Source organism: Pleurodeles waltl, chromosome 11 (assembly GCF_031143425.1).
Source record: "Pleurodeles waltl isolate 20211129_DDA chromosome 11, aPleWal1.hap1.20221129, whole genome shotgun sequence".
NCBI classification, from domain to species: Eukaryota; Metazoa; Chordata; class Amphibia; order Caudata; family Salamandridae; genus Pleurodeles; species Pleurodeles waltl.
In genome coordinates, this window is record NC_090450.1 from 539,412,888 (window position 1) to 539,438,684 (window position 25,797).

At 42.8% G+C, this 25,797-nt stretch overlaps 1 protein-coding gene across 2 annotated transcripts in view; it reads right to left on the minus strand.

The window, feature by feature from the left end:
• Positions 1–25,797, minus strand: part of BMP1 (bone morphogenetic protein 1) — a 405,539-nt gene that overhangs the window by 14,381 nt on the left and 365,361 nt on the right. The window contains exons 16-18 of one of the 2 annotated variants that reach the window (XM_069213962.1): positions 12,859–12,984; positions 2,139–2,281; positions 1,503–1,716 (exon numbers count right to left, since the gene is read on the minus strand). In XM_069213962.1, coding sequence (XP_069070063.1) covers positions 1,503–1,716; positions 2,139–2,281; positions 12,859–12,984 — 483 coding nt within the window. The remainder of the gene's footprint in view (positions 1–1,502; positions 1,717–2,138; positions 2,282–12,858; positions 12,985–25,797) is intronic. The other variant, XM_069213963.1, reaches the window with a different exon arrangement.

Sequence of the window (25,797 nt, forward strand, 5' to 3'; positions counted from 1 at the left end):
GTCTTGAAAGCCACTGAGGGCAGTTGATAATCCAAGACCTCAGCTGCCCTCCTCACTAACAAAGCGAAAGAAGCTCCCTCCTTAGTAGCCATGGTAGGGGAAGAAAGCATGCCAATATCTGGAGAAATGTCCAGTCCAATAGCCTCACCCAACTCTTCACACCAGTCCATGTCTTCGTGGGTCTGGTATTCTAAAAGGTACAGCAACCCCTACCGTTCATCCTCGAAGTCTACTCCATATGGAAAGGGCTCAGGATCCAAACAAGGAGGCAATGCTCCTGCCGGTGCTGGAGTTGGGACAATACGATGCCCATTCTGCTCTGTGTTGGAGTCAGGAATTACAATGGAGTCAGCACCACCCATGGGCGCGGATGGCGCTGGGAGCGTCAGCGTTGGGACTGGCGTTTGGGTAGGTCGAGGTGGAGCGACCACCGATGGCCCGGATCCACAACTGGATCCCTGGGAGCCCCTCACCGCCAGGGCTGGAGCCACCAGTGTGGAACCCGAAGGCGCCCCTTCGACCGTGTGGGGCCCAAAAGCACTCCAGTAGGGTCAGTCTGCCCAAAAATGAGGGGCATGGCCTCATAAAACTCTCAGAGTTGGGCAGAGGTTGCTCCGGCTCCCAAAAACTCAGAGAGGCGTGGTGTTGGTCCATGCACAGGTTCTGCAGAACAAGGCCTAGTGCACGGACGCTCCCTCGTCTCATCAGCTAAGAACTCAAACGCTTCGACTTTTGGGATTTTTTTTATGCCTCAACCTACCCAATCCCCCCCCGGAGGACTTGGAGTGAGATGACGACAACTTCTGACTCTCCAACCGGTCCCGGGACCTTCCTCTTGACCGGGACCTAGACTGGTGTGGAGGAAACTCCCTCAAAGCCTTTGAATGCATGGCCCAACAGTTGGAGCAGAAATTCGGGTCGTCGTCAGGCTCCAGACACCGAAGACACACTAGGTGTGGATCCACCACAGACAACGCCCGATGACAGGATTCAGAGGGCTTGAATCTGTCTTCCTAGAAGGCATCCTCGACACACCAGGAGTAAAACTAAAAAAAGACTCCGCAAAAAGTAGAAAAATGCCAGTCAAAAAGTGATTGAGGGATAGCTCTCTTCGGATCAGCACTTAGCTGGCACTGAAAGAAAAGAACTGATGTTGTCATCCCTGGGTGGCACCTATATAGGATTCACAGTTATATCCAGTGGAAGATGATGACGACAGACGCGGAGACGATCGGCACCACCTACCAGCACACAGTTACTGCTCACTAAAATATTTTGGATCCAGTTGGACGCCTGGTGAGATTTTAAAGGTAAGGAATCCACAGCAAGAAGTCTCTATCAGAAATTGCTTACAACAAGGCCAATGCCTTACTGCCAGTGACACATTACTGCGGGTGGCAGGTTCTGGGTGGCAGGTACTAATTTTGCACAATGATGACACTTACTCAAGTTATTCTTAAGACCTAAAGTTTACCACTATCCTAGAGCTTGTTCTACATTACCTGTGCTGTGTGTGGCTTCAAAACCCTTCTTCTGCACAGAGTTATCTGAGAAGAACTTGAGGAACATCTTGCTGCCAGTGGAGAGAATGTGATCAGGGATCTTCGTACCACAGTAACGGCCCAGCAGAGGAGCTTTGGCATCCTTTCCATTGTAAACCTCTAGATTGTCATATGTGCATTCGTCATGAGGCTCAATGTCCAATTCTGTAATGGTCTGGGATGGGAAGGGAAGGAGAGGGTGGCAATGAAACACAGGGCAGGCAGAAGAATAAGAGTACAGATGAAAAGCAGAGACATAAAGAAAGGAGAAAAGCAAAGAGTAAGGGAAGCAGAGAGAAAATATGAATTGGAGAGACCAATGATCAGATGCAATTAAGTGGAATAACGGGCAATAGAGGAAGAAGTTTACATGAAGAGGAAAGAGCACAAGATACATAAAGAAAATAACAGAGAGAGAAGTAAGAGGAGACAATAGTTGAGGAAAGTAGAAGAGGAGAAGTAAAAGAGGAAGGAAAAGAGAGACAGAGGACCAAAGGGGAAAAGGGAAGGAAAAGAAGGGGACAAAAGATAAATTCAACAAGTTAACAAAAGTGAATTTGTCGAATGTATATATCACATTGCACCTAGGATAGATACCCGATCAGATATTACCAGTTTGATACGATGCCCGGGGGTTGCTGAGACTAGCCAGGTACACTCTTTCTTGCTTGGGTACTTATCAGGCCAGTTTGGGCTGGAGATAGTGCCTGTCGCACTAACTACTTTATGGTCACAGCCAGCTGTTGGAAGAACACATACAGATTAGGGCACTGTTGTACTGCAGTCACCCAATTCATGCTCAAAATATGAGGCAAAATCAAGGAACACTACTGCAATGCTGTCAACGCCTGCTTCCCACATTCCACCTATCATCGACAAGCCCAAAGGGCAGACTGCTGATGTCACCTAAGCCAAAGCTCCCCAATACCACAACAAGAAAAGCTTCCTAGGTTGCACTGCTGTCACGTTTCCACACATGAACTATGTTTAACACACAAGAGGGTTTAGGGAGAAGGATGACAACTGCTGGCTAGTCTGTCCAACATAGGTGGCAGGGAAATGCCCGAGTTCACATTTAAAGGAAGAGTCAGGACCTTCTATTGAGCTGTTTACAGTGCTCAGGGATATGTGGATTCTCAGGAGGGAGTCAGGCTAGTTTAACACAACTGGGGTCTACAATAGGATTACCAAAGGAACAGATTAAGGCAAAGAAGTGCAAGCAATTTACATTTACGTTAGTGAATTTCTTGATACTTTTCACTATACAAGACTAGTAAATAGGATGAACATGTTTGAGGTAGGATAATGGCTGGTACAGAGAGTTAGAGCTGGTTGGCAGAGACTGCTCGCAAAAGTCGCCAATTCTGAGGTAAAGAAGGCTGCCAGAGTATTTCTTTGGTCTAAGGTTAATTAATGGATTAATAAGTGACTTTGATGCTAGCAGGTAGGTAAGCCATAACCTCTTGTACATGAGCCAAATATGAAATGTTATTCCATGTAACAACAATTTCACTATGTATTAGCCTGTAGTGGATGGAATCATGGAATATTGTTCTTATTGACACCCAAAATCAGTGTTGTAAAACCTATTGTTATAGGTAAGCAAATGATTTCCTTAGTAGCATGAAACTGCTACAGATTCACATGCTGTGTAAAGAAGACTTAGTAATATCCCTTCAGAAGCGATATGGGCAAGATGCTGGACATCAGCTGATGTATTTTAGGTATCATTTGTTCCACCTGTGCATCTCTTGTATAGATCTCATCACAGCCACTCTGCCAATATGTAGTAAAATGTTTCAAAGGGAAGCTGCAGTGATTCTTTTTCATCCTCTAGCTTGGATCAATTAACAGTTTTTTCTTGCCAGTTGATAAACCAGAATACTTAAATCCATCTAACAATTCGTGAAAGTTTTGATAGTCTTTATTTTTTAAAACATGGCTAAACAATAAAAAAAAAGAGGACCTGATTTCTAAAATCTCTTGCACGGTCTCTATGAGAGCTCAAAACAATCCATCCACAATTTCAAACAACATTTGTCTGGAAGAAATTGTGGACCTTTGAAAAAAACATTAATTCTATAGAGTGGTGTGTTTGAAATACAAACTACCAGGAGTACGAATTTATAAAGTGGTACAACCTTGTCAGTATGGAAATCAATGAATGGTTCACCAAAATACGAACATGATATCCACCAAGCAAGCTATGTAGGTATTTAAAGCCACATTTATGTATTAGTCCAAAAACTGATTCAGTCATTTTTTTTATTCCTGTGCTGAAGATGGTGCCCAAATTTGTGCAGGTCGACTGACCTACACAAATTTGCAGGACTGACTGAAGATTGATTCGCCTTTTTTTTCTTTCGTTAGTCTGTTGAAACTGTCAAGTGATATTTAACTAAAGGTCAAAGTTTTCTTTAAGTCAAACAAAACAATAAGACAATACACCATTACCACTGCAACTTTAGGTGAAAATCTTCTAGTAGACCATATCATGTATTGGTTCCCTTTGCTTGAATAGCATGCTTGTGTGGTAGGACTCCACGTCTGCACAAGCAGAGGTCTGTATTTAAGGGGAAGGGTCAAATTTCTGCATTCTATTATTTCAGGGGCCATGCTTTTAAATTGCGGGTGCTCTGATTAAGACAACAGATTGGCCCACTGTCTGGATAAATTATGTAAAATGAGCACAGGTACACACACATTCTGTGAGGTGCGAGAATTTTGCTTGTATTGTTCACTGTCAGAATAATTCTCTTTAAATTTCCTAGTCTGCAAAGTACCTGTGGAATCAGTCGTTTCATTTATTAATTTACTTATTTATGCATACTTAAATATGACACTCAACTCTGTGATATTAGCACACTGTATTTGAAACAGAAGACATGCTTCAACTTCCATCAAACTTGACAGAATAAAAACAAATTTAACAAGTGCACACATATAACTGAGTAAAGTTCAGTGAGGTTGAACCAGTATCCTTTGTCAGTCTATAAAAAGTTCATTACGAATGTTCCAGCCTTTGGATGTCTAGAAAGCTGTGCTTTGTTTTTGATTTATGATTTTATCTTGTTGCTATTTTTGTCTATTAATCTCCTATTGTAGCATAGTTCTATTCAGAGTAGATGTTTTACCTTTAATTTATGAATGGTATGAAAGTTGAAAGGCATCATGTTTGAAACTGCATGTGCTATTCCTAGCATGCCTTGTGCCTTTATGAAGTTCCAGCTGGCTAGAATGCAGTGTTCATAGGGCCTCTGATTCTCTTAACTACTGTTAGAACAGTATCCAAATGTAGTGCATGGTAGTGGTGGTGGTGCCTCTCCAGACTTGAACGACCTTGTTTGACCACCTACTTTTGGAAATGCTTCCAGGGCCTGTCCTACTACTTCTCTCATATGCTCCCAGACAGCATCAACCTGTCAAGCTGCCATAGGCACTCCCCAGTCCATGAAAGTTGATCCATGGTGATCTCTCCAAGTGGGTTGTAGAAGTCCTTCATTTTGGTTTAGTCACAAACTTTTACCATTGTAGGATTTCAAATACCCATGCTTTATTTAGTCCTCAAATCTCTCTGATCTTACGTCTGCTGCCTGACATTCTTGAATCAACCTCATCTGCAAACTTACACTGGCAATTAATTGGCTGCAATGTGCCATTAACATGAATATTTGCACCAATTCCATATCTATCTAATATTGTGGAGTCTGGAACAAATACATCTTCCTTTTGAATGCCTGTAACCCTTTCTTTGAAGGGAGCACCAAAGCATTTATGTTTGCCTCCAGAATTTTGATGTCCTTGGGCAGATGAAGACACAATTTCTTAATATTCGCTGTTCACCTCAGTAAATGCAACACTACTTTGTCATGTATGTTGCCCTCATGCACTGTTTTAGTACCTCTTTCTAAGGTAATTTCTTCAGTTGCTCTTGTGGGCGTACAACTTTTGTTCTAGAAGCTAAGTGTACTGTGTCTTTATCCTTCGCCTGATCAGAGGTAATAGCTTACTTTCAATTTGGATACAGTATCCACTGGATACTATAACCAGGCTCCCTTTTGTCTTTTCTTATACTTTCCTACTGAATGAAAAGAGCTACAGTTTCCCAACTGGTCACTGGGGACTGGCGACGAAGCAGAGTGTCAGTTCTCCAGCAGGGTTGTAACCCATACTGTGCTCAAGCTGGAAAAAAAGGTCAAGACTGATTTGTTTATGGCTGGGTCCAAACCTGGGGGGCAAAAAATGATGGATTGGATTATGGCCCAAGCGACTGCTAGAGGGGGAGATTAATTCACAAATTCCATCAATCAGTTTGTTTTTAATGTTCTGTGTGGGACAGGTACGCCCAGACGTGGGCCCTGTGCTCACTGTGCCACTGGAATCAAGCAATAGCTGGCTGATGAGCTCTATTAAAGGGGAAACTGGTCTTAGGTTGCTTGTGTTTCAGTTCAGAAAGGACGTGGCCTGGTAGTTTGGGTTGTATTGTTCCTACTGGAGAAGAGTCAAGACTGATTTGGACATGGCGGAGTCCAGACTGCAGTGGCATGGTGGGTGAAAAACAATTGATCGAGTTGTGTCCCCAAGTGATTTTCAGTGGCTGAGATTAATTCAAGCATTCTATACATTATTTTGTTTTTGATGTCTTCTCTTTTATGTCTCACTTGAATACAGTTATCCGGTGTTCTTGCTTCATGATAGGTTTGCCACATTGTTTTAATTATGAGTCTGAAAGGATTTTATGGCAATACAAAGCATTCATTTACAAAGCATGCCTTTACCACGCAATGCCATTAACACACATAGTAAGTATATATAAGGTAAGTGAAACCCCTACTTGCTTTTCGTAAAAAAAAAAACACACACACATATATATATATATATGTATGTATATATTCCAACCAAAAATGTGCTGTATCGCCACCACCATGATGCGGTCAGCTCGAGGAGGGGTGGCGAACCCCAAATATTCCAACATGTACCGATGCCTACTACTCGTACTTTATAGAATAGTAAAGCCTCGTACCACTGCCAAATAGTTCAGCGTGCATCACTTATTTCACCAAATGGCAGAAAAACTCAAAAAACTTGACGCGATTCAGAGCGCAAGCTCCTTGTTCACGAGTACAATTAGTCAAAGACTAATATATGTATACATGTATGTATGTATGTATGTATGTATATATAATACACACACATATATCCACACATATACACACACACACATATTTTATTGGGGGAGACCCCCCAAATCCCTCTACTTTTATCTTAATTATTATAAATATTCATTTTTTCATTTTGTGGGAGCAAAGCCCCTCACTCTCAAACCTCCCAGCTTTTTGTAACCTTACCATCCCTAAACTGTAAAAAAATACTCCTACCACCCTGTACCATTATCCACCCCTAAACGCTAAAATCACCCTTACCACCCTATACCTCTACCCAACCTTAAATCCCAAAAGCACCTATACCAAACTATCCCTCTAACCACACCTAAACCCTAAAAACATCTTTACCACCCTCTACCCTTACCCACCCCTAAACCCTATAAACTTCCCAACCTATATCCTTACCCACCCCTACTAAACCCTAAAACATCCTTACCACTCAATGCCCCTATCCACCCTAAACCCTAGAAATGCCCTGACTGCCATATGTTCTTAACCACCCCCAAACCCTATAAATAAACTCACCACCCTACAACCCCTACCTACACCTAAACCCTAAAAATACCATTATCGCCCTATAACCTTAAACACCCCATAACCCTAAAATTACCCTTACCAACTGATAACCTTACCCACCCCTAAACCCTGAAAGTGCCCGTACCACCCTATATCCCTGTCGACCAAAAACTCTAAAACACCCTTAACAACCTATTCCCCTAAACCCGAAATTAAACTGTGTGTGGGTGTATAGATATATACACACATATTCACAAACACAGACTTACCTTAAATATACTTACTTTGCGATGTAAAGGCATTGCATGGTAAAGGCATTATGTGGTAAAGGATGCGTGGTAAAGGCATCCCTTTGTAAAGACTGTTTCCCATCTGAAAGCATAGCTTTTGTGTCACCTTGGTTACTATGGCGCTTAGTGAAAAGGATTTATCATCTGCAAAACTGACACTGGCTCATAGTTATTTAGAATACATTACCAACTTTCATAATAAACAGATTCTTTCCACCAAATCATCATTTTTATTTTTACTAAAGGTTGTTCCTTTGTCCTAAACCAGGAAATTGTTTCTTTTACATAAACCAGTAGCCACCTATAATTTGGCAGTATCACCTACGACTAATGTAGTCTTAGTGCAATTAGGGAATATAACTAGGCCTCAATTGATCATCATTATGATAGCAAGTCAAAGCCTGAAGAAAAAGTATCATGTTCCCAACAAATAAGTTACTCTCTAAAAACCCTCAGTCAAGGCTTTGCTCTTCTGAAAGCCTCTTCACCAGACTCACCCAGTCAATGTACACACTTTCCTAACTGCCTTCAATCATGCAGCAAAGAACAGAGAAACACTATCATAAAAAATACAAGTTTTTAAGTCAAAGTCCAATGACCCTTCATACAGATTTCACCTTCATCATATATGTAATATCTCTTACAAAGGTGACATCGCTCCACCATGCCATACGGAAATCCCCCAGAAGTGATAATATCTCACAAGAAACTTTCTTGTGACTCCAAGAAAGGCCAGATTCTTCATCTGATCAATGAAAATCAACTCTGAACCTAATGTGCTAGGATCCAATGGTTATTCATCCATCTGCCCTTCCGAAGGAATACTCTTGAAAAGCCAGTCTGAGTTAATTTGCAATTCCACACTGTATATACATAGCCAATAACCTTCCACATCATGACCAGTCAGACTTCGGTTCCCACTGCAGTAGGAAAACAACAACTACTCAAGTTGTAGATGATGTCCTCCCTGCTAATACTACTGGAATTATCAGTAGAATTCACCACCATCAATCATATTGTCTCCATTGATAGTTTCTTCTTCCAAGTGAGCATGGAAGACAAAAGACCTACTTATATTCTACAGAAGCAAGATGCCCGATACCTTGTCCCAAATGGAACCCTCCAGAATTCGCCACCTGCCCGAGTTTAAGAGTCTACATTGGAAGCTCTTGCTCTGGTGAGAGCTGTTCCATTCCAATGTCAAATCACCACACTGAATTTGCTGTTGTTAGTTGGTGTGACAGTGTGGTTCGATAATCTCCCTGGTATGACGAATAGAAAAAAGTCCTTACAAATTCTTTCTGTGTATCCATTAAATGTTCCACATGGATCTGTTGAATGTCTAATATACCATTGCACTGTTTTGGGGAGTTTTGGATGTCAACTTACAATTACATTGATAGATTACATAGATTGGGTTGTTCCAGAAGTACATGGTTCCAGAGCAAGACCACCTCTGTACATTAATCTACCTTGATAGGGACAGGCTGTGGATTCACAGGTTTTGGTGGCTTAGGGTCAATCTATGATCATTCTTCTTTCTAGCTTTCCAAGTCTATTGTTCAATGTTATAGAAGCAGTGTTCAATGTACTAGATAAACCCCGTTTCATGATATTTAGTAAATCAATTAGTTTTTCATTTATAATGCAAAGGTGCTGATACAGGACATTAACTTTGACCAAAAAGGTATTATATGGTCATCTGGGGTACCAAGGGATGTAAGTGTACTCAGGATTCAGGATAACTTGTGGTGGATGGTGATTGCCAAATTAGGCATGGTTTTAAAATGCTTCATAGATGTTGGCTCCAAGCACTTTACTATTCCTTTCTGATTTGTGTTGAAATCAGTGGTTCATCCTTCGATTATGCAATGCCCTCTCCAAATTCTCAAATCCAACTGTTTATTCAAAATCACCAAAGCCAGTGCTTTTTCTTTTGTTGGATACAATGGTCTGATAAGTCCAATGCTTTTGTTATTGAACAATCTGTTTCTAGTGACTGTTACAAGAACAAGTGCAACAAGTGGAATGTTAGCCAAGCCAAGGAAATCTAGTGGTAAAAACAGAGGCAGGACATAAGAGAAAAATAAGAGAATGCCTGACATTGGAACAAAACCAATAGTTCACAAACATATTATACATTTATGGAACCTGCAGCAGAGTCTCATCAAGGCTATAAAACAACTAGGGTGCTTTCCAGTGAAACATGGTTTTACCTTCAATCAATCAATTTAGCCTACAATGGAGGTCACAGCGTAAGTATTGTGCCATATTCTGGAGGCCCTGAATAGTTAACACAGTTGAACATTATGCACAGGTGTGTGTGTGCGTGTGTGTGTTGCCTCATCTACCCACTGTGTCCAATCCTGGAGGACAAGGCTGGAGCATTGTGCTCATTTTTGTAGGCTTCACTTCAAGTATGGCCTCCAGTTCTGAAGGTAACCACTATAGAGTATGGTTTCACTGCCTCTTACCATGGCAATTCATCTTGCTCTGACTCAGACACATCCGCCAACTTGGCTTTCCAACAAACTCGTGGGTTTCTACAAATGTGGTTGCTGTGTCTCATGCCAATTGTCTCTCAATAAAACGTTGACATTTACGTACAACACGGAGGCCCTTTATCATGTTAGACAATTCATCAACTGCAATACTAGATACACAGTCTATTGTATTATCTGTGTTTGTGGACTCATCTACGTGGGCAGTACTATTCGCCCTCTCAAAGAACGCATACAAGAACATATCAGAGCGATTAGAAACCACATTGCCACATATCCCCTTCTAACACATTTCAACTCACAGCATGAAGAGAATGACATTCACAATATCAGATTTCATGGTATTACCCATGTATCCACATCACCCAGATTGGGGGATATAACTAAGGATTTACGTAAGTGTGAGGCGAAATGGATACTGAAATTACGGGCCGTAGAAAAGGGTCTTAACATTGACAGGGAATTACATGTATTCTTAACGTAAGTCAGTTTTGCTACAAATGGATTTGTGACCACCACCCTCAATGGTATCCCCCTTATGTCTACACTATTGTTATTGTGTCTTTTTCATACGATTTTCTATGTATAACCTCCGTTCTGTATACAAATTGGGTGTGACGTGCCTATATGGCCTTTGGCCTTTGATCTGTGTATACCAATAACATTTTATCTTGCGTTTCATAAGCCATATGTGTTCCTTCTTGTACTATGTATTCTCTAATGTTCTCCAACATGTTTCACTTGTAGTGCCAATTTGCATTACCCCTATTACATTCTTTGGTTTGTTTACAAGGGGTTAATGTTCTCTCCATTGTACACTTGAATTTGCACTCTGTGTAATATTTATTTATAGTATCCAATTGGTACTATTATTTGCACGCACTGTTGCCATTACTGGTATATTTAATATATGTGTAAATTTGACTTCCATTTATGACCATGTGAATACTGTATCTTAAACTGTACATGGATTCCTGGTCTTTAAGGTACTAATGCTTTTACTCTGAGGGATTTGTCCATTTACTGTTGCTCATTTTTTACACACCTATTCTTGCACGTGGTGTCCTTTACATGCTTTTGCTCATATATATATATATTTATATAAACTGTCAGCTCCCTTCACAGTTTCTCTTCCTCTTTCAACATGGCCGCCGCTTTTCCCTAACGTTTTTGTCTCAGTCCTAGAAGTACAGTACACTGTTTTGGCACAACTACCCTTTTTCTCTAGACCGTCCTTTATGTTGCTGACTGGTTTGTCGAGTAGTCCTTCATTAATTTTCATGATGTTATCTGGCATTTAACACCGCGGTTTCCCGCGATGCAATCCATACGGACTCTCCTAGAGCGAATGTTACACAGTACTCCGCATCAACAGGTAAGCCTCCTTCCCCTTTTTTTAGCGACCCGATCGGTGGGTTACTGATCCCCAGTACTTTTTGCTCTTTCTGACCTAACGTTTCTGACATTCTATATCCCTGCCAGCTCTACCGACGCAAGCGTCAGCTTTTCTGAAGGACCATGCAACCTTTTTCCTTACTATTCGTATTTTTTCCAGGACAACATAAGGACAACATAAGGACTTACCAAGGACTTACCAAGGTCCTCCTATCCTTATACTAAGTATTTGATCTACACTTCCTACCTGGGCGCGCGTATCCACTTGTTTTGAACAGGTAATTCATCTAAGTAATTTATCTATACTTACCACTTTCCCGCTTTCCCGTTTTGCTAACCCCCTTTTTGACCACTCTACTGAAGACCTTATTTTCCTTTCCAGTTCTTACTCTGTGTACAAAATCCCAACTTGGAACTTTCTACAACTTTGCCCATATTTTAGGTACGTTCAAGGCCATTGTTCTTCCTTTCTCTTTTTCAGGCATGCACTTTTCAGTTTATTTGACTCACTAAAGTTCGTACTCTATCTCGAGCACAGCTTACACATTCCTCGTGGGTTGACCAATATACTCACGGTTTCCACAAACTATCAAACAAGTGTTTTGGTTGTTATTGTATTAAAGAATATATACATTTCATTGGTTTGGTAGTATTTTTTTTAAATAGTATCATCGTTCTTACCACTGTGGTGTCCCATTATGGTGTCTGTTCGCTATCTTCACTAATTTGATCACCATGTCTACTATCTTCTCTATTTGCTTTACTTACTGGGTCTACACCTAGTCACTTATTTGTTACTCCTCAATTTTTGCGTTGACCAGTCCGGAATAAAATGAAACAGTGTGTATTTATATCTCTTTGCAGCCTTGAAAAAGTCACTTGTGTGACGAAACACATGTTGGCTGTATTTGACGGACGTTTCTTCTCATTGAACCAAACTGTGGTTTCAAAATAAAAAGATTTTTATTATGAGGAACGTGGAATACTGATGTACTGCACTTACCAACGAATCCTTCATACTTTGGACTTTACTGTTTATGCACTACTGCTCTGTACGCTGTGTGCTGTGGTCTCTTTTGTTCACTTGCTCCAGATACTATTAACTCTTATGGAGACAAATAATTATCTCATACACTAAATTGATTGTTCAAGAAAACATCAAACCTGTATTGCCCTACTGAATCAAATCAAAAGTTGTTTTCCCTTATATACCAATGAAAACATTGCTAGTGTAACATAGTAAGGAGTGGGAGAAGAGGCTGAAGGTCCACAGTACTGCATAAATGAATGAATGAGTAGTCCTGGGCAGCGCAACTCTACTAATACTGAATTCCATCTAATTGGAATGACTGATGATGAAAAATGATGTTACATTTCAAGGGTTGGAGTTAAGGAAACAGGGCACTGAGCAGGCTGCTCCAAACAGCTAATCCGTAGCTGGCACCCTCACCTTCTTTACAGTCGTGCTTGTTGTCATGCAGGATAAAGCCGCTGCGGCACTGACATGTGTAGCTGCCAAAGGTGTTGGCACAGTCGTGCTGGCACCCCCCATTGTCCTTGGAGCACTCGTCCTTGTCTGAAAGAGAAGAGAGACAGGAGTCACTTCTCAGTGGCAATGCGGAAGGCCTCCCTCCCCTCAGCCACTGCTTCCCTATACTTATGACTCGATGGGCATACTAAACTAGTTTTGATATCCACCAGCCAATCCTGAAAGTAATCTGCCAACCATGAAGGCTTAGGTACGCACCCCCGCCATCTTCAACAACAACAAAAACGGAGAAAGTCAGCTCAGAGGTCAAGTGCTCAACATCCTCCTGCTTTATCTTGCTATCTTTCAAACAAAATATAATCTTACTCACCTGTACCAACTGCACATCATTTAGAATGTGGGCTCTTTTCTACTACCAAATTGTGTGACTCTTACACCACCTCATAGCAAGATTGAATTATGTGCCCTATCAATTTAAAAACATTAGACCAGAGGACAAACAACAGTGCATCCCTTTCGAAATCTCCTATATCTACAGGAGCTTCACACCTCTGTTCTGACTTTGGAATCTACTTATAAATGATGCTATATATTTCAGATCAGCAAGAATCCTCGTGTACGAACTGGTAAAGGAGAAGGATCAATAGCAACACAAAGCCTTATTAGTCCCAACTTCAAGCATAAGATTACCAGGAAAAGAACAATGGACAGAGGAGACAACTTTAGCATTAGCAAATATGAGGGCATCTGATTATTAACGACTATATAACTAAACAAAGCTGCAATTTGGCTCACAAAAGGAATATTTACCAGAAAAATGAAAGTGTTCCCTTTGTGGCATACTTCTGGTAAGCCATAAAAACTGCCTTTGAATGATAATCATTAGTTTGCAAGTTTGAAGATGATGCAGATTTACATGTAGCCAGTTCTCCCCGCATTTAGTGGTGGGGCTAGAATTACTACTTTTTTTCCTCAAAGTTAAAGTTGTTGGGACTCAAATAAGCAAGTGTCTGGCTTGAAACCTTATTGATGCCTGCAATTATACTAAGGTACATTACGGTAGAACACTTATATGCCACACAATGCAAGGCTACCACACATGACACAGCTGTTAAAAAAACAAAACAAAAAAAAGCGTGAGCCTTAACTGGTTTGGAAGACAATTGGAATCCACAGGCATGATGGATATGTGCTATGCGTCCACAGACCTCAACATTTAAGGCATGTTTTCAGTCTTGTACCATGAAAAAAAGCACTGACAAAGCCATCTCCAAAACCTGACTGCCAAACCTTTGGCTTTGCCAAAGCTTGCTTGAATTTCCAAAAACCAGCAGTGCAATTCTTGGGCGACCATCTTGGAATATGTTTTCTTTATTTAAAAAAAAAAAAAAAAACTGTTCCAAGAAGGGCTCTGATGCATGGGCATGAATTGTGGCAAACTGAATACCATTTTGAATTTTGTTTTAAGTTGACCTTACCATTCTAAGATTTCCTAAGGCCATTTGAGAATGGTAAATAATAAAAATGGTTTGATGCCGCACAAAACAAAAGAAGTGACTGGCCAGGCAGTAGTGCGCAGGGCAGCGAGCAGCCCATAGCAGTGTGCAGATGCTTAGCCTTCACACAAATAATTTATATTATCAGAGTAATCTTTATTTCGGCCTAATGACCATAAAAGAACATAGTTACAATTATAAAAACAATCTAAGATTGTATTATACATAAAACGAACAATATGTTAAAACAATTAAAAAATTATTAAATTCATAACAATGGGGAAAAAAGGTTCAATTCGTCCAGTAACCGCCCTTGCCCCCTAAGTCTCGACATACACAACAAGAACCTAGAAACAGCAAATACAATTGGTCTCCTAGTGTCACTTCTTAAAATCCTGAACGCTATTTGAAAGTTTCTAAGCCTCAAGTTACGGCACAGTGGCAATATCCACTTCTTCCTACTCCCATGGCATACTGGGCAAAATAATAAAAACATGCTCAGCCACCTCCCTCCACACCGGGACAGAAAGGACAGTTACTGGTTGAAACAGAGCTAGAACGCTCCCATACAGCAGTAAAGGATCACAGGGGTAGGATCCCAAGGTTAAATTTCATACACAGCAACCTAGCATAAGGGGGCTCAACCTCATCAGGTAAGATTTCAAAGAGTACCCCATTTTAAACTCCAAAAGGGAGTCAGTTAGGGACCCACCCTGGGAAGACAAGTTGCGCTGATCTACAAAATGCCATTATGCTCTCTTTATAAGCTGCTTAGAGGTTGGTACAGAATCTACAAAGCTGTGTAAGAGGCTATCAAGCCATATCTGCCTTGGGCAATCTCTCACAGCCCTTAACCAGGGAATCTTATTTGCCCCTGCCACTCCCATCACCTCTTCAAGAGCCCTTCGAAGTAAGAGCAGCTCAGGAGCTACCCACAGTCTCCGTCAAAAAGCAGTGGCTTCAATCTCACCACATCACTAATTTTCCTCAGTGCATGATCTAGTCGTAGCGGGTACAAGAGAGTGCTGGCTGGAAGATTATTTAAACTCCTCATAAATCGATTTTAAACTAATTCAAGGGGCCCAGTTTCTAAGTGACCCCATAATACACCATCATAGAGTGAAGCGCCCATTGCTTGGCACTTATACATCTCAAGAGCTGGGGAAATAGGGCAAAATGTCGAGAAACATTGGACTCTCAGGATGCCCCCACTGTACTGTTCAAGCTTAAGTTTATATTTCTGAACCTGAGGGGAACAGTCAAAATGCTCAGATAATGTGATCCCCAAGTAATCAAACACTCAAACCCGTTCTAACCTTTCCCCATTGAGGATTGGGTTCAAGCGAAAGGTTGAACAAGGAATCAAGACCATGTACTTAGTTTTGCCAAAGTTAATCTCAAGGCCACGTTGTGGGCAGAAGTCCCCGAAGCCATCCAGCAATTTCAGGAGACCCACTGGTGATCTGGACAGCAGCAGGGTATCATCCAAGAACAGTAGAGCGGGAATTTTAACCCTGACAAGAGATGGAATATCACCCCACACTTTGCTAAATGGAAAACTAGATCATTGACATGAAGGAGAAAAAGAGTGGGTGGCACAGCCCTGCCTGACACCCTGGTTGACCGGGATGTGCTTGGTTAGTTCGCCCTGTGGCCTACATCCAACCTGTGCATAATTATTACGGAGTGCAAGCGAATAATCATCCCTAACAAGTATGCAGTGAACCCCCCTACCCCCCTCTGCCAGAACCTTCCATATAGAACCTCTGGGCACAAGGTCAAAGGCGTCTCGAAGATCTACAAAAACGACATAAAGCCGGCCACCCTTCAGAGTCACATATTTCCAATATAACATTATGCCATCGCAGAAGCCAGCCTGCAATTGAGTAGGTATATCTGTGACTGCCATCCAATCATGCAACCTCTTCAATAGAATTCGACTATACAACGTTTGTGTGGAATCTCTAAGACTGATTGGTCTGTAACTGGCTGGAGAGGACCTACAACCCTTTTTAAAAATTGGGATAATTTCAGCCCTTTCCCACAAAGGTGGGATAGGGGCACAAGCCAAAAGCACCTTCAAGGATATTGCGAAGTAGGGGCACCATATATCCTTGAACAATTTGAACTGATTGCCAGGTACTTTATCCAGCCCAGAGGTTTTGTTGGGGGTAATCGAATCCAGGGCAATAGATATTTCAATGGCGGAAACAAACAATTTGGTGCTGCACTGAAACAGGGAAAGGCTCAACTGCCGCCATGTCTGAAGTAACAACCCTGCTTTGCCAGTCCTCAATGCCCAGGTTAGATATGATTGGAGTAGCTGCAGCATCAGTCAGATCTTGAACGGCTGAAATCATAGATAGACTCAGGGGTTCTACAGCATCTGCCCGAGCATAAAAGCAAGAAAAATGGTCAACTCGAGCCTCCGCCGCAATATTTGTATCTAATGCGGCATGAAGCCCCACATCACCCCCCAGCTATTGGGTGCCCACATGGGCAGAAGTCTTGCATTTTAGGGCATCCAACATTGAGGCCCATTAATTTTCTTCCCACATTCTTTTTGCATTGGTGATGGTGGCTTTATAGAGCTTCCTGGCGCCTGAATGGCATCTCTCTCGCCAGCTTTCACAGCCCTTAGTAAGGTAGACCTTGCATCCCTGCAAGCCTTCGTATACCAAGAAGACTATTTTTCCATAGGTGAAGCCCTTACAGATTCCTTAGTGTGCAGTACCCTTAAGGAGGCAAACGTAACACTATGAATGCCACATATATTTGCTACACGTCCGGGACCGCTATTTGACTCTAACAGGGCTTCAACATCTGCCAAACCAGCACCCACAACATCTAGGTTCCTTTTAAGGATGTCTTTGGACATAACCACCATGCTCCATTTTACTCTATGCTTATTACTGGCGGGAACAAGCCTCCTTTCAAGTGTCTCATTAGGGGCATTACAAGGAGAGCGTCCTAACGATGTCAATGTTAGGCACGATTAATTATGAACACTGTCCTGCCTTGGGGTTACCAACATATCAACCATAAATGGCCATAGCCTGATATCCAGCAGAATGTAGTCTATTATGCTAGTACGATATGGGTGGTTGAACATATGACACCCCCTTGTCTGATTTCGATCATCCATTGCATGCCAGCAGCCCACTGCTCAGGATAAGTCCAATTTAACTGCAAGACCAGCCGGGTCCAATTCTTTGCTCCGGGGAGGGAGACCCCAGGGACTCCCAAAACAATATCTTCATCATTTCTGAAATCCTCCCTAGAGGCTGTCAAAGGTTCAAATTTACAATTAAAATCACGCACAACAATCTTAAAAATATTGGGAGCCACATCGGCCAAATGCCTGCTGAGGAGATGAATTTGTTGCAATTCTGCTGCAAAGCTCCCAGGCCTACAATACAAATTAAATAAGTGGAACACCCCGATGGAAGGAAACATTAGGGCTACACATTGGATATCTGTACTATGCAGCTTAATCTCCTTAAGCCTACAACGCAGGGGAGCCTTAACCCAGATAGAGAGTACCCCCCCCGAGGGCCTCCCTCTCCCAAAGGTAGTGGAAGCCACAGTGAAGCTAACAAACAATGCACAAAAGTGCAGGGCCACGGATCATGGTTCTTGAAAGGCACAAATATCAAAGCTGCCTATGAACACACCCCAGGGAGGACAGGGAAGATTTGAGGCCACGACAGCTACGTTCCACCATAATAAGGAAGTTAGATTCTAACAGAGGAGGGGATGTGAAATGCAGAATGGTCAAAAGCTGAATCTTACAGGAAGAGAAGAAACATGATTAGGCATATGTGTAGGAGAAACAGCTTACTCTAGCTTGGTGGAAAAAACTGGTCCCCAAGTTTGGGCTTCAACGAAGCATGGATTGCCCCCTTCCCTGCCCCATCCACCTGGGTGCCTAAAAGAGTGCTACAACCATCACCTGACATATAAAGTCAATACGGACCATCCAAATCGAATAGGACTGAGAACCTATTAGACGACTGGAGCAGCTGTTTGCTCCCACTGCAGGCCTTGAGAGACTGAATACATGGGGGAACCCACTTTATAAGCAGGAGGGGCCTATAAAAATACCCCAGGGGAACAGAGATATGCCCGCAATCCTCAACCCATTCCTTCTTACACTCATGAGCAGCCGCTGTGTTAGACTCCGGCTCCTTCAGTTAACAACACAATCTCCATTTGTAGACTTAGTACTTGGGCCTACCTAACCTACTCTCCTAACTAATAAAACATCATTATAGTCTGTAATGTGGAAATCAGTGTTGCATCCCAACCAATGGCAAACTTTGTTTGAACAGAAAATCAGGGATCCCCCACCTCCCTTCTCCCCCACCAATGCAGAGCCCGAAGTCACTGCCCCACAAATTGTGCTCACATCTGATATAGGCGATTGGCCATCAGTAGGGGGATTCAGAGAACTGAGGGGGACTCTCAGTGACGGCCCCCTGCCTAATAAGGAGCTCAGATAACCTCTCAATCAAAGGAGACAAACATTTTTGCATCAGAGATTCAAACCGCTCAAGGATTCAGTCCCAGTTAATATTGTGTAGCCCATCAGACCGCTGTGGGATTAAAGTTGCGTCTCCTCCCAACCACTGCATAGACCACTCCTAGTACCGGCCCGAGCTGTGCCCCCCGATTTGGCATGCCTCTTGTACTTTTTCCGAGGGCCTGTATCACTGGAAACCATAGCATCAGAGTTGCATAGGAATATATTGGGTGTCTGAGCTACAGTTGGGTCCCCTGCGTCAAAAATAGGCAGCTCTATTGCACTCAGTGGTGGTATGAAAACCAGAACTGGACGCGAGTTAGCTGGACGATCTAACAGTCCACCAGGAGCAACACCAAAATCCAGTGAAAGCTGCCTCTCAGCTAACTCAATCTCTTTGAAGACAACACTAACTGCATGTGTAAGGAATGAGTTTAATGTTTACCCCTTAGATTGATTGACGACAAGAGAGGGTATTTCCCAGCTACTTTCCTTTTACCCGCTGGTGCTACTAGCCAAAAACAGCCTAGATCTTAAATGGCGAAACCCCTCCTCACCTTCTCCAATTCCACAATTTTCCAAAGATCAAAGTTCAAATCCAGCAAAGTTAAGCACGATCACTGCCAAGCAGACATGATGGTACGGGGAAATAAAGGACATCGTCAGGGTGGATAATTACATACACTGATGACCTCTCAGACACAAAATGGATCCAACACTATCCACTAGCTCCTAGATCTTAGCACAGTTATAATAGACTCCTATATTTACTTAGAAGACCAGCTCCCCCCACCAAATGCCCTAAATCAGATATGCCAGGGAAGGAAGAAATACTACCCTACCTGGTTACTAAGGGCAAAGCGAGCTAGTGGTGGTAAGGTGCCTCTGGAATAAAAACCAATGGGGGTGGCCAAACCCTGCCTCTTCCAGTCACTGAAGGGCACAGATAGGCCCACTCTTGGCCCAGTCTTTGCCCGGGTACGCATCCGGCGCATCCTGCGTGTTCCTTAAGTGCGCCTCTGGGCGCAAGAGAAGATGTGAAGCGGCCTCCTGTGGCGCAGCGCAGCGCCGCTGGTCTTGGCAATGCACGGCTTCCCGGATTTATGAAGTGTCCAGCACCAGTAGGACCGCAAAGTTCCTTAAGTACTTCTCCGGGCACATGAGATGACGTGGAGTGGCCTCCTGCTTAGCTGGCTTCTAGGCTTGGGAATGCGTGGCCCCCCTGGTCTAGTATGAAGTGTCCCACACCAGCGGGAACGCAGAGTTCCTTAAGAGCATCTCTGAGTGCAATAGATGACATGCAGTGGCCGGCCTCTTGCTGAATGGGCTGCTGGGCTTGGGAATGCGCTGCCCCATGGCCCGGTATGAAGGGCACTTATATATAAAATGTTACTTAGCTAGTGAGCATATGTTTGTGGCATGTTGTGCTGTAGATTCACATGCTCTGAAAACTTCTGCCATCTAGTTTTGGGTACGGAAGGTTGCAAGTTGTTTTTGTTCAAAAAGTCTTTCGAGACACGAGGTAGAGTGACTCCTCTTGCTGGCACTGCGCATGGTCTTCAACTCCATCCTCAGATAGATTTCCCGGAGGCAATGATGTATGGAGTGTAGTGTAAAGAAAAGCAAGTGAAATAACCATGCGTGAGAATGTATATCAAAAGACTGTTACTGTCACAGGTGTCCGGGGAGGGTGTATGTGAATCTACAGCTCTACATGCCACAAACAGATGCTTACTGGGAAAGTGACATTTTCCGTTTGGTGGCATGTGCGACTGTAGATACACATGCTTTGCATAGACTGTAAAGCAGTGCCTCCCAAGAAGCTGTGGCTAACCTGTGGTTTGTTACAGAGCTTTGAAAAAGAGTACGTAGCACAGCCTGACCTACGTTGGCTTGTAGGCATGCTAAAACATCCACACAATAGTGCTTAGTGAAGTGTGTGGTGTTGACCATGTAGCTGCTTAACAAATATCAGCTATGTTCTGTAGAAATGCCATAGATGCTCTTTTCCTATGTGTTGAATGTGCTCTAGGGGTATTAGCTAGTGGCCTCTTAGTAGTTTTTCATAACAAGTTTGCATTTAACAATCAATCTTGCTATGCTGGATTTAGTAACTGGGTTACCTTTATGTGGTTGAGAAAAAGCAACAAAAAGATGCTTTGTCTTTCTGAATGTTTTAGTTCTATCAATATAGCGTATAAACACTCTTTTCACATCTAATGTGTGTAGGGCTTTTTCAGCAACTGATTCAGGTTGTGGGAAAAAAGTGCAACTCAGTTTGATTGAGATGGAATTGAGATACTACCTTTGGGAGAACTTTTGGGTTAGTGCAAAGAACCACTTTATCCCTATGTATTTGGAAAAATGATTCTTGTAATGTTAATGTCTGGGGCTCACTTACACGTCGAGGGAAGTGAGTGCAACCAAAAAGTCTACTTTCGACAAAAGAAACTGCAGAGGGCATGAAGGTGGTGGTTCAAAAGGTGGTCCATAAGTCCAGTGAGTACTATATTAAGGTTCCAAGAAGGCACTGGAGGTAATCTTGGCAGCATCACCCTTTTTTGTCATTCCACAAAAGCCTTTATGACAAGGATTTTAAAAAGAGAAGAATGCTGTCTGTTCTGAAGATAAGCAACTATGGCTGCTAAATGCAATCTTACAGAAGTATATGCCAGGTTTGGTTTTTGCAAATACAGAAGATACAAAATTATATTTTTTACCGACACTTTGAAACAATCCCAGTTTTTAGAAATGCAATAGAGAACAAAGTGTATCCACTTTACTGCATAACATGCTCTAGTCGTTGGTCTGCATGCTTCTTTAAGAATGTCCATACATTGCTGAGGTAGATTTAAATACCTGAATTCTACAACCACAGAAGACAAACTGCAAGATTCAACTTCTTGGGATTTGGGTGTCTGATCTGACCTTGGTTCTGAGCGAGAAGACCCAGGTCGAGGACAAGCTTCTTGTGTGGTGCCACTGAAAGGTCCAGTTGAGTGGTGAAACATGGTTGTCTTGCCCATGTGGGTGCCACTAGAATTAGTGTGAGAGAAGTTTGCCTAAGCTTCCGAACCATGTATGGAAGTAGATGGGCGGTGGAAACGCATAGGCAAATATACCTGACCAATTCATCCATAGATGCCCTTGCCCTTGGACTGAGGGTGTGGGAACCTGGAGGAAAAGTTTGAGCATTTTGCGTTTTCCTTTGTTGCCAACAGATCTGTGTCTGGAAATCCTCACTTTTGGAAGTAAGGTTAGAGGACTCTGGGTGGAGTTCCCACTCGTAGACTTATTGCCACATCCTGCTGAGAAGGTTAGCAAAATTGTTCCGCTAACGGGTAAATGTTGTGGTGAATACTCCAGTGCCAAATTGTCTGTGCAAGGCAAGACAACTATAGTGAGTGTACCCCCTCCTCCCCCGTTTCTGCAAATAAAACATGGTTGTCAAGTTGTCTGTTCGAATGAGGACTACTTTGTTGATGAGATGCATCAGAAAGGCTCTAAGTGCTAGATGAATAGCTAGCAACTATAAATAGTTGATGTGCATAAGTCTGTGAGTATGCTCCTAAAGACCCTATATTGTGAGGACTTGGAGATGAGCCCCCATCTCATCTGGGAAGCTTCCATAGTCAAAATGACCTGTGCAACAGGGTCCACAAATGTCCGCCCTTTCAAGAGATTGTTTTTGTTCCACCATTGCAGAGAGTGAAAGGTGCAGTCGTCTACCAACACTAGATCCTGTACATGACCCTGGGCTTGAGATCATTTGTGTGATAGCCATCCCTGAAACGGGTGCATGTGAAGACGTGAATGTAGCACTAATGCAATGCAAGAAGCCATCGTTCTGAGAAGTCTCATGATTGATTTCACTGTGATTTGCTGATTAGGGTAAAAGTGAAGTAGCTGTGTTTGAAAGTTTTGTATTCTTGCTGAATTTAGGTAAGTTATGCCTAGCTGTGTACTGATTATGGCCCTAAAGTAAGGTTGTGCCTGAAGTGGGATAGGATGTGACTTTTGAAAATTGATTGCAAACCCTAATTGGTGAAGCAAGTCGATTGTGGCTTGAATGTGGCTGAGACATTGTTTAAGAGAGCTGGTTTTGAAGAGCCAATCTTCTAGGTATTGATACACATGAATTTCTTGTCTGCGCAGGTGAGCTGCTACCACCACTAGGCATTCTGTAAACACTCTTGGTGCCTTGGTGACTCCGAATAGGAGAACCTTGAACTGGTAGTATTGTCCTTCTATGACAAATCTGAGACACCTGCAGTGCGCTGGGTGTTGAGGAACGTGTAAAAGGGCTTCTTTTGATCTAGTGTTGATCGAAAGTCACCCTGTTGTAGCAAGAGAAGCACATCTTGGAGTGTGACCATATAAAAATGTTCTGATATGATGTAATGATTAAAGGTTCTGAGATCTAGGATGGGTCTTAGAGAGCCATCATTCTTGGGTATAGGAAAATAAAGGTAGTACACACCGGTTCCTTGATGTTGAAAGGAACTGGTTCTATTGCCTCAGTTTGCTAGCACTGACTGTACTTCCTGTATGAGCAGAGTCATGTGATCCTGTGAAAGTTTGTCACGGCGAGATGGGATGTTTGGAGGTGTGGACCTGAGCTCCAGACAGTAACCAGGTTGGATAATATCCAATACCCATTGATGTGTTGTAATTTGTTCCCAGTTTTGGAGAAAGAACTGAAGGCACCCTCCTACAGGTGTTAGGTACTCGGTGAGAAGATGGAGTAAGTCATTGTTTAGAAACAATGGCGGAGGTTGTTTTACCTCTATCTCTGTAGTTGTTTCCTCTATATGAGCCACTGTAAAAGCCTCTGTGTGAGGATATGTCTACTGTATGAGGAAGACGTCTCACCTGAAGATGATTTAGAGGCTGGCTTATACTGTGGCCTGCGAAAAGTACCAAGAGAACAAGGGAGTTGTATCACTCCCATGGATTTTGCCACCTCTGACTTTTTTCATCTTTTCCAACACCTGATTTACTTGCAGATCGAAAAGATGCTCTTTCTCGAATGGTCCATTTAACATTGGTTGTCGTAACTCCTGTTTGAATCCGGAAATACGTAGCCACGCATGCCGGTTTAAAAGTACACTGGTATTGATACCTCTGGCTGCAGTATCAGCCAAGTCTAAAGCACAGCGTATGGAACTGTTGGAAATTAATTGCCCTTTGCTAACAATTACTTGCCTTATTTTCCTGTGCTCCTCTGGGAGGTATTGGAGTAACTACTCCATTTCGTCCCAGTGGGCACGCTTGTATCTTGCCAGAAGTCCTTGCGTATTAGCAATATGCCAGTGACTTGCTGCTTAAGCAGCCACAGGCTTGCCTGAGGCGTCAATGAGCTTACTCTCCTTATCAGGAGATGGAGCATCTTGAACACCTTGGGAATTAACTCTTTTCCTAGCATTTGAAACAACTAGAGAGTCCACTGGAATTTGACCCCTGATATAAATAGGGCCTGAAGAAGAAACCTTATATTTTTTCTCTACTCTAGGGGTAATAATACGAGCCCTAGCCAGGTCTTGAAATATTCAGCATGGACTTATGTAAGTTAGTTAGTGTCTCAAATAGAAAATCATCCTCTATAGAATCCTTATGGAGGGGTACGTAGAGGTATAAGCTGTTGTTCCCACTAGTTCTTGAAAAGAAGTGGTGTCATCAGGTGGTGAAGGTCTTGCTGGGTAAGCCTCTACATCTGTATCAGTGTAGGTGTCTACATGATACTGGGAGCAGGGGTCTAGGTTGCTTTGAAAGTGTTGTGTGTCATTCCCTGTGTCTTGAGTATCATGGAAGGAATGAGGTGAAATATCCAAATGATCACCCTGAGAGTGCTGTGGAGAAAGGGTTTGCAGCAGTGTCTGAGTGATTGGTGGAGGCGATGTAGACCGAGGTGGCTAAACCTCTTCCAAGTCCTTGTCCATTCTCCTGGGCCTAACTAGAGGCGTTGGTGTTTCTGAAGCCTCCTCAAAAGTGATCTGTCGCTTGGAGGGAGTGGAACAGCAGTTTTGAACAGAACTCTCCCTGTATGCGGCTGCACATGAAGCTGCGACTGCTCAACTTGGAGCTGTTGCTTCATCTTTTGAAGAATTGGCTCTGGTGGTGTTTTCGACCCCATGAATGATTTGGGATCGAGTTTTTTCGGTACCGAAGCACTTTTAGTTTTCGGTGCTGAAGTTGCTGGAGCCAAGGCGGGCACTCTTTTTAATGCTGAAACAGTGTGCGTTGAGTGGGATGTAGAAGGTTTCTGCGCCAGAGCCGATGGCGTTCGACTCAGGATGGAACAAGTTATCTTCATTTTAGGTTCCGGTGTCGAGTCTGAGGGCAGGGCATCCGAAAAAATCTTTTGATGCCTGCCATGGCCAGAAGGCAGTGGTGGCTCGATCACCCTGAGTCTTCTTTGACAGGCCTCACAGTCTTCTTCCATGTGTTCCAGCGGCAAGCAGAGGTTACAGACCTGATGCTGATCAGTTCGAGTGAATTTGGAGTGACACTTCGGACAAAAACGGAAAGGCGTCCGTTCCATCAGGCTTTCATTCTGCAAGGTGTAGGATGCAGAAAATGGCTGCTCAAAGGATACAACCCTGAGGGCCTCAGATGGAAGAGTTCGATAAAATAAACATTTCTTTGATCCCAGAAAGCAAAAGGATAATGAAGAAACGTGTCCAATAACAATACCGACGGGGTTAGAGAGCAATAACAATACCGAGCAGAAGATACGTAGTACGGTCTCAAGACAAAGCTCCGAGAGAACACAAACGGACCTGACAGAGAAAGAAAACAATCCGAAGATGGAGTCGAGGACTATGGGCTTTGCCAGCAAGAGGAGTCACTCTACCACATGACTCAAAAGACTTTTTGAACAAA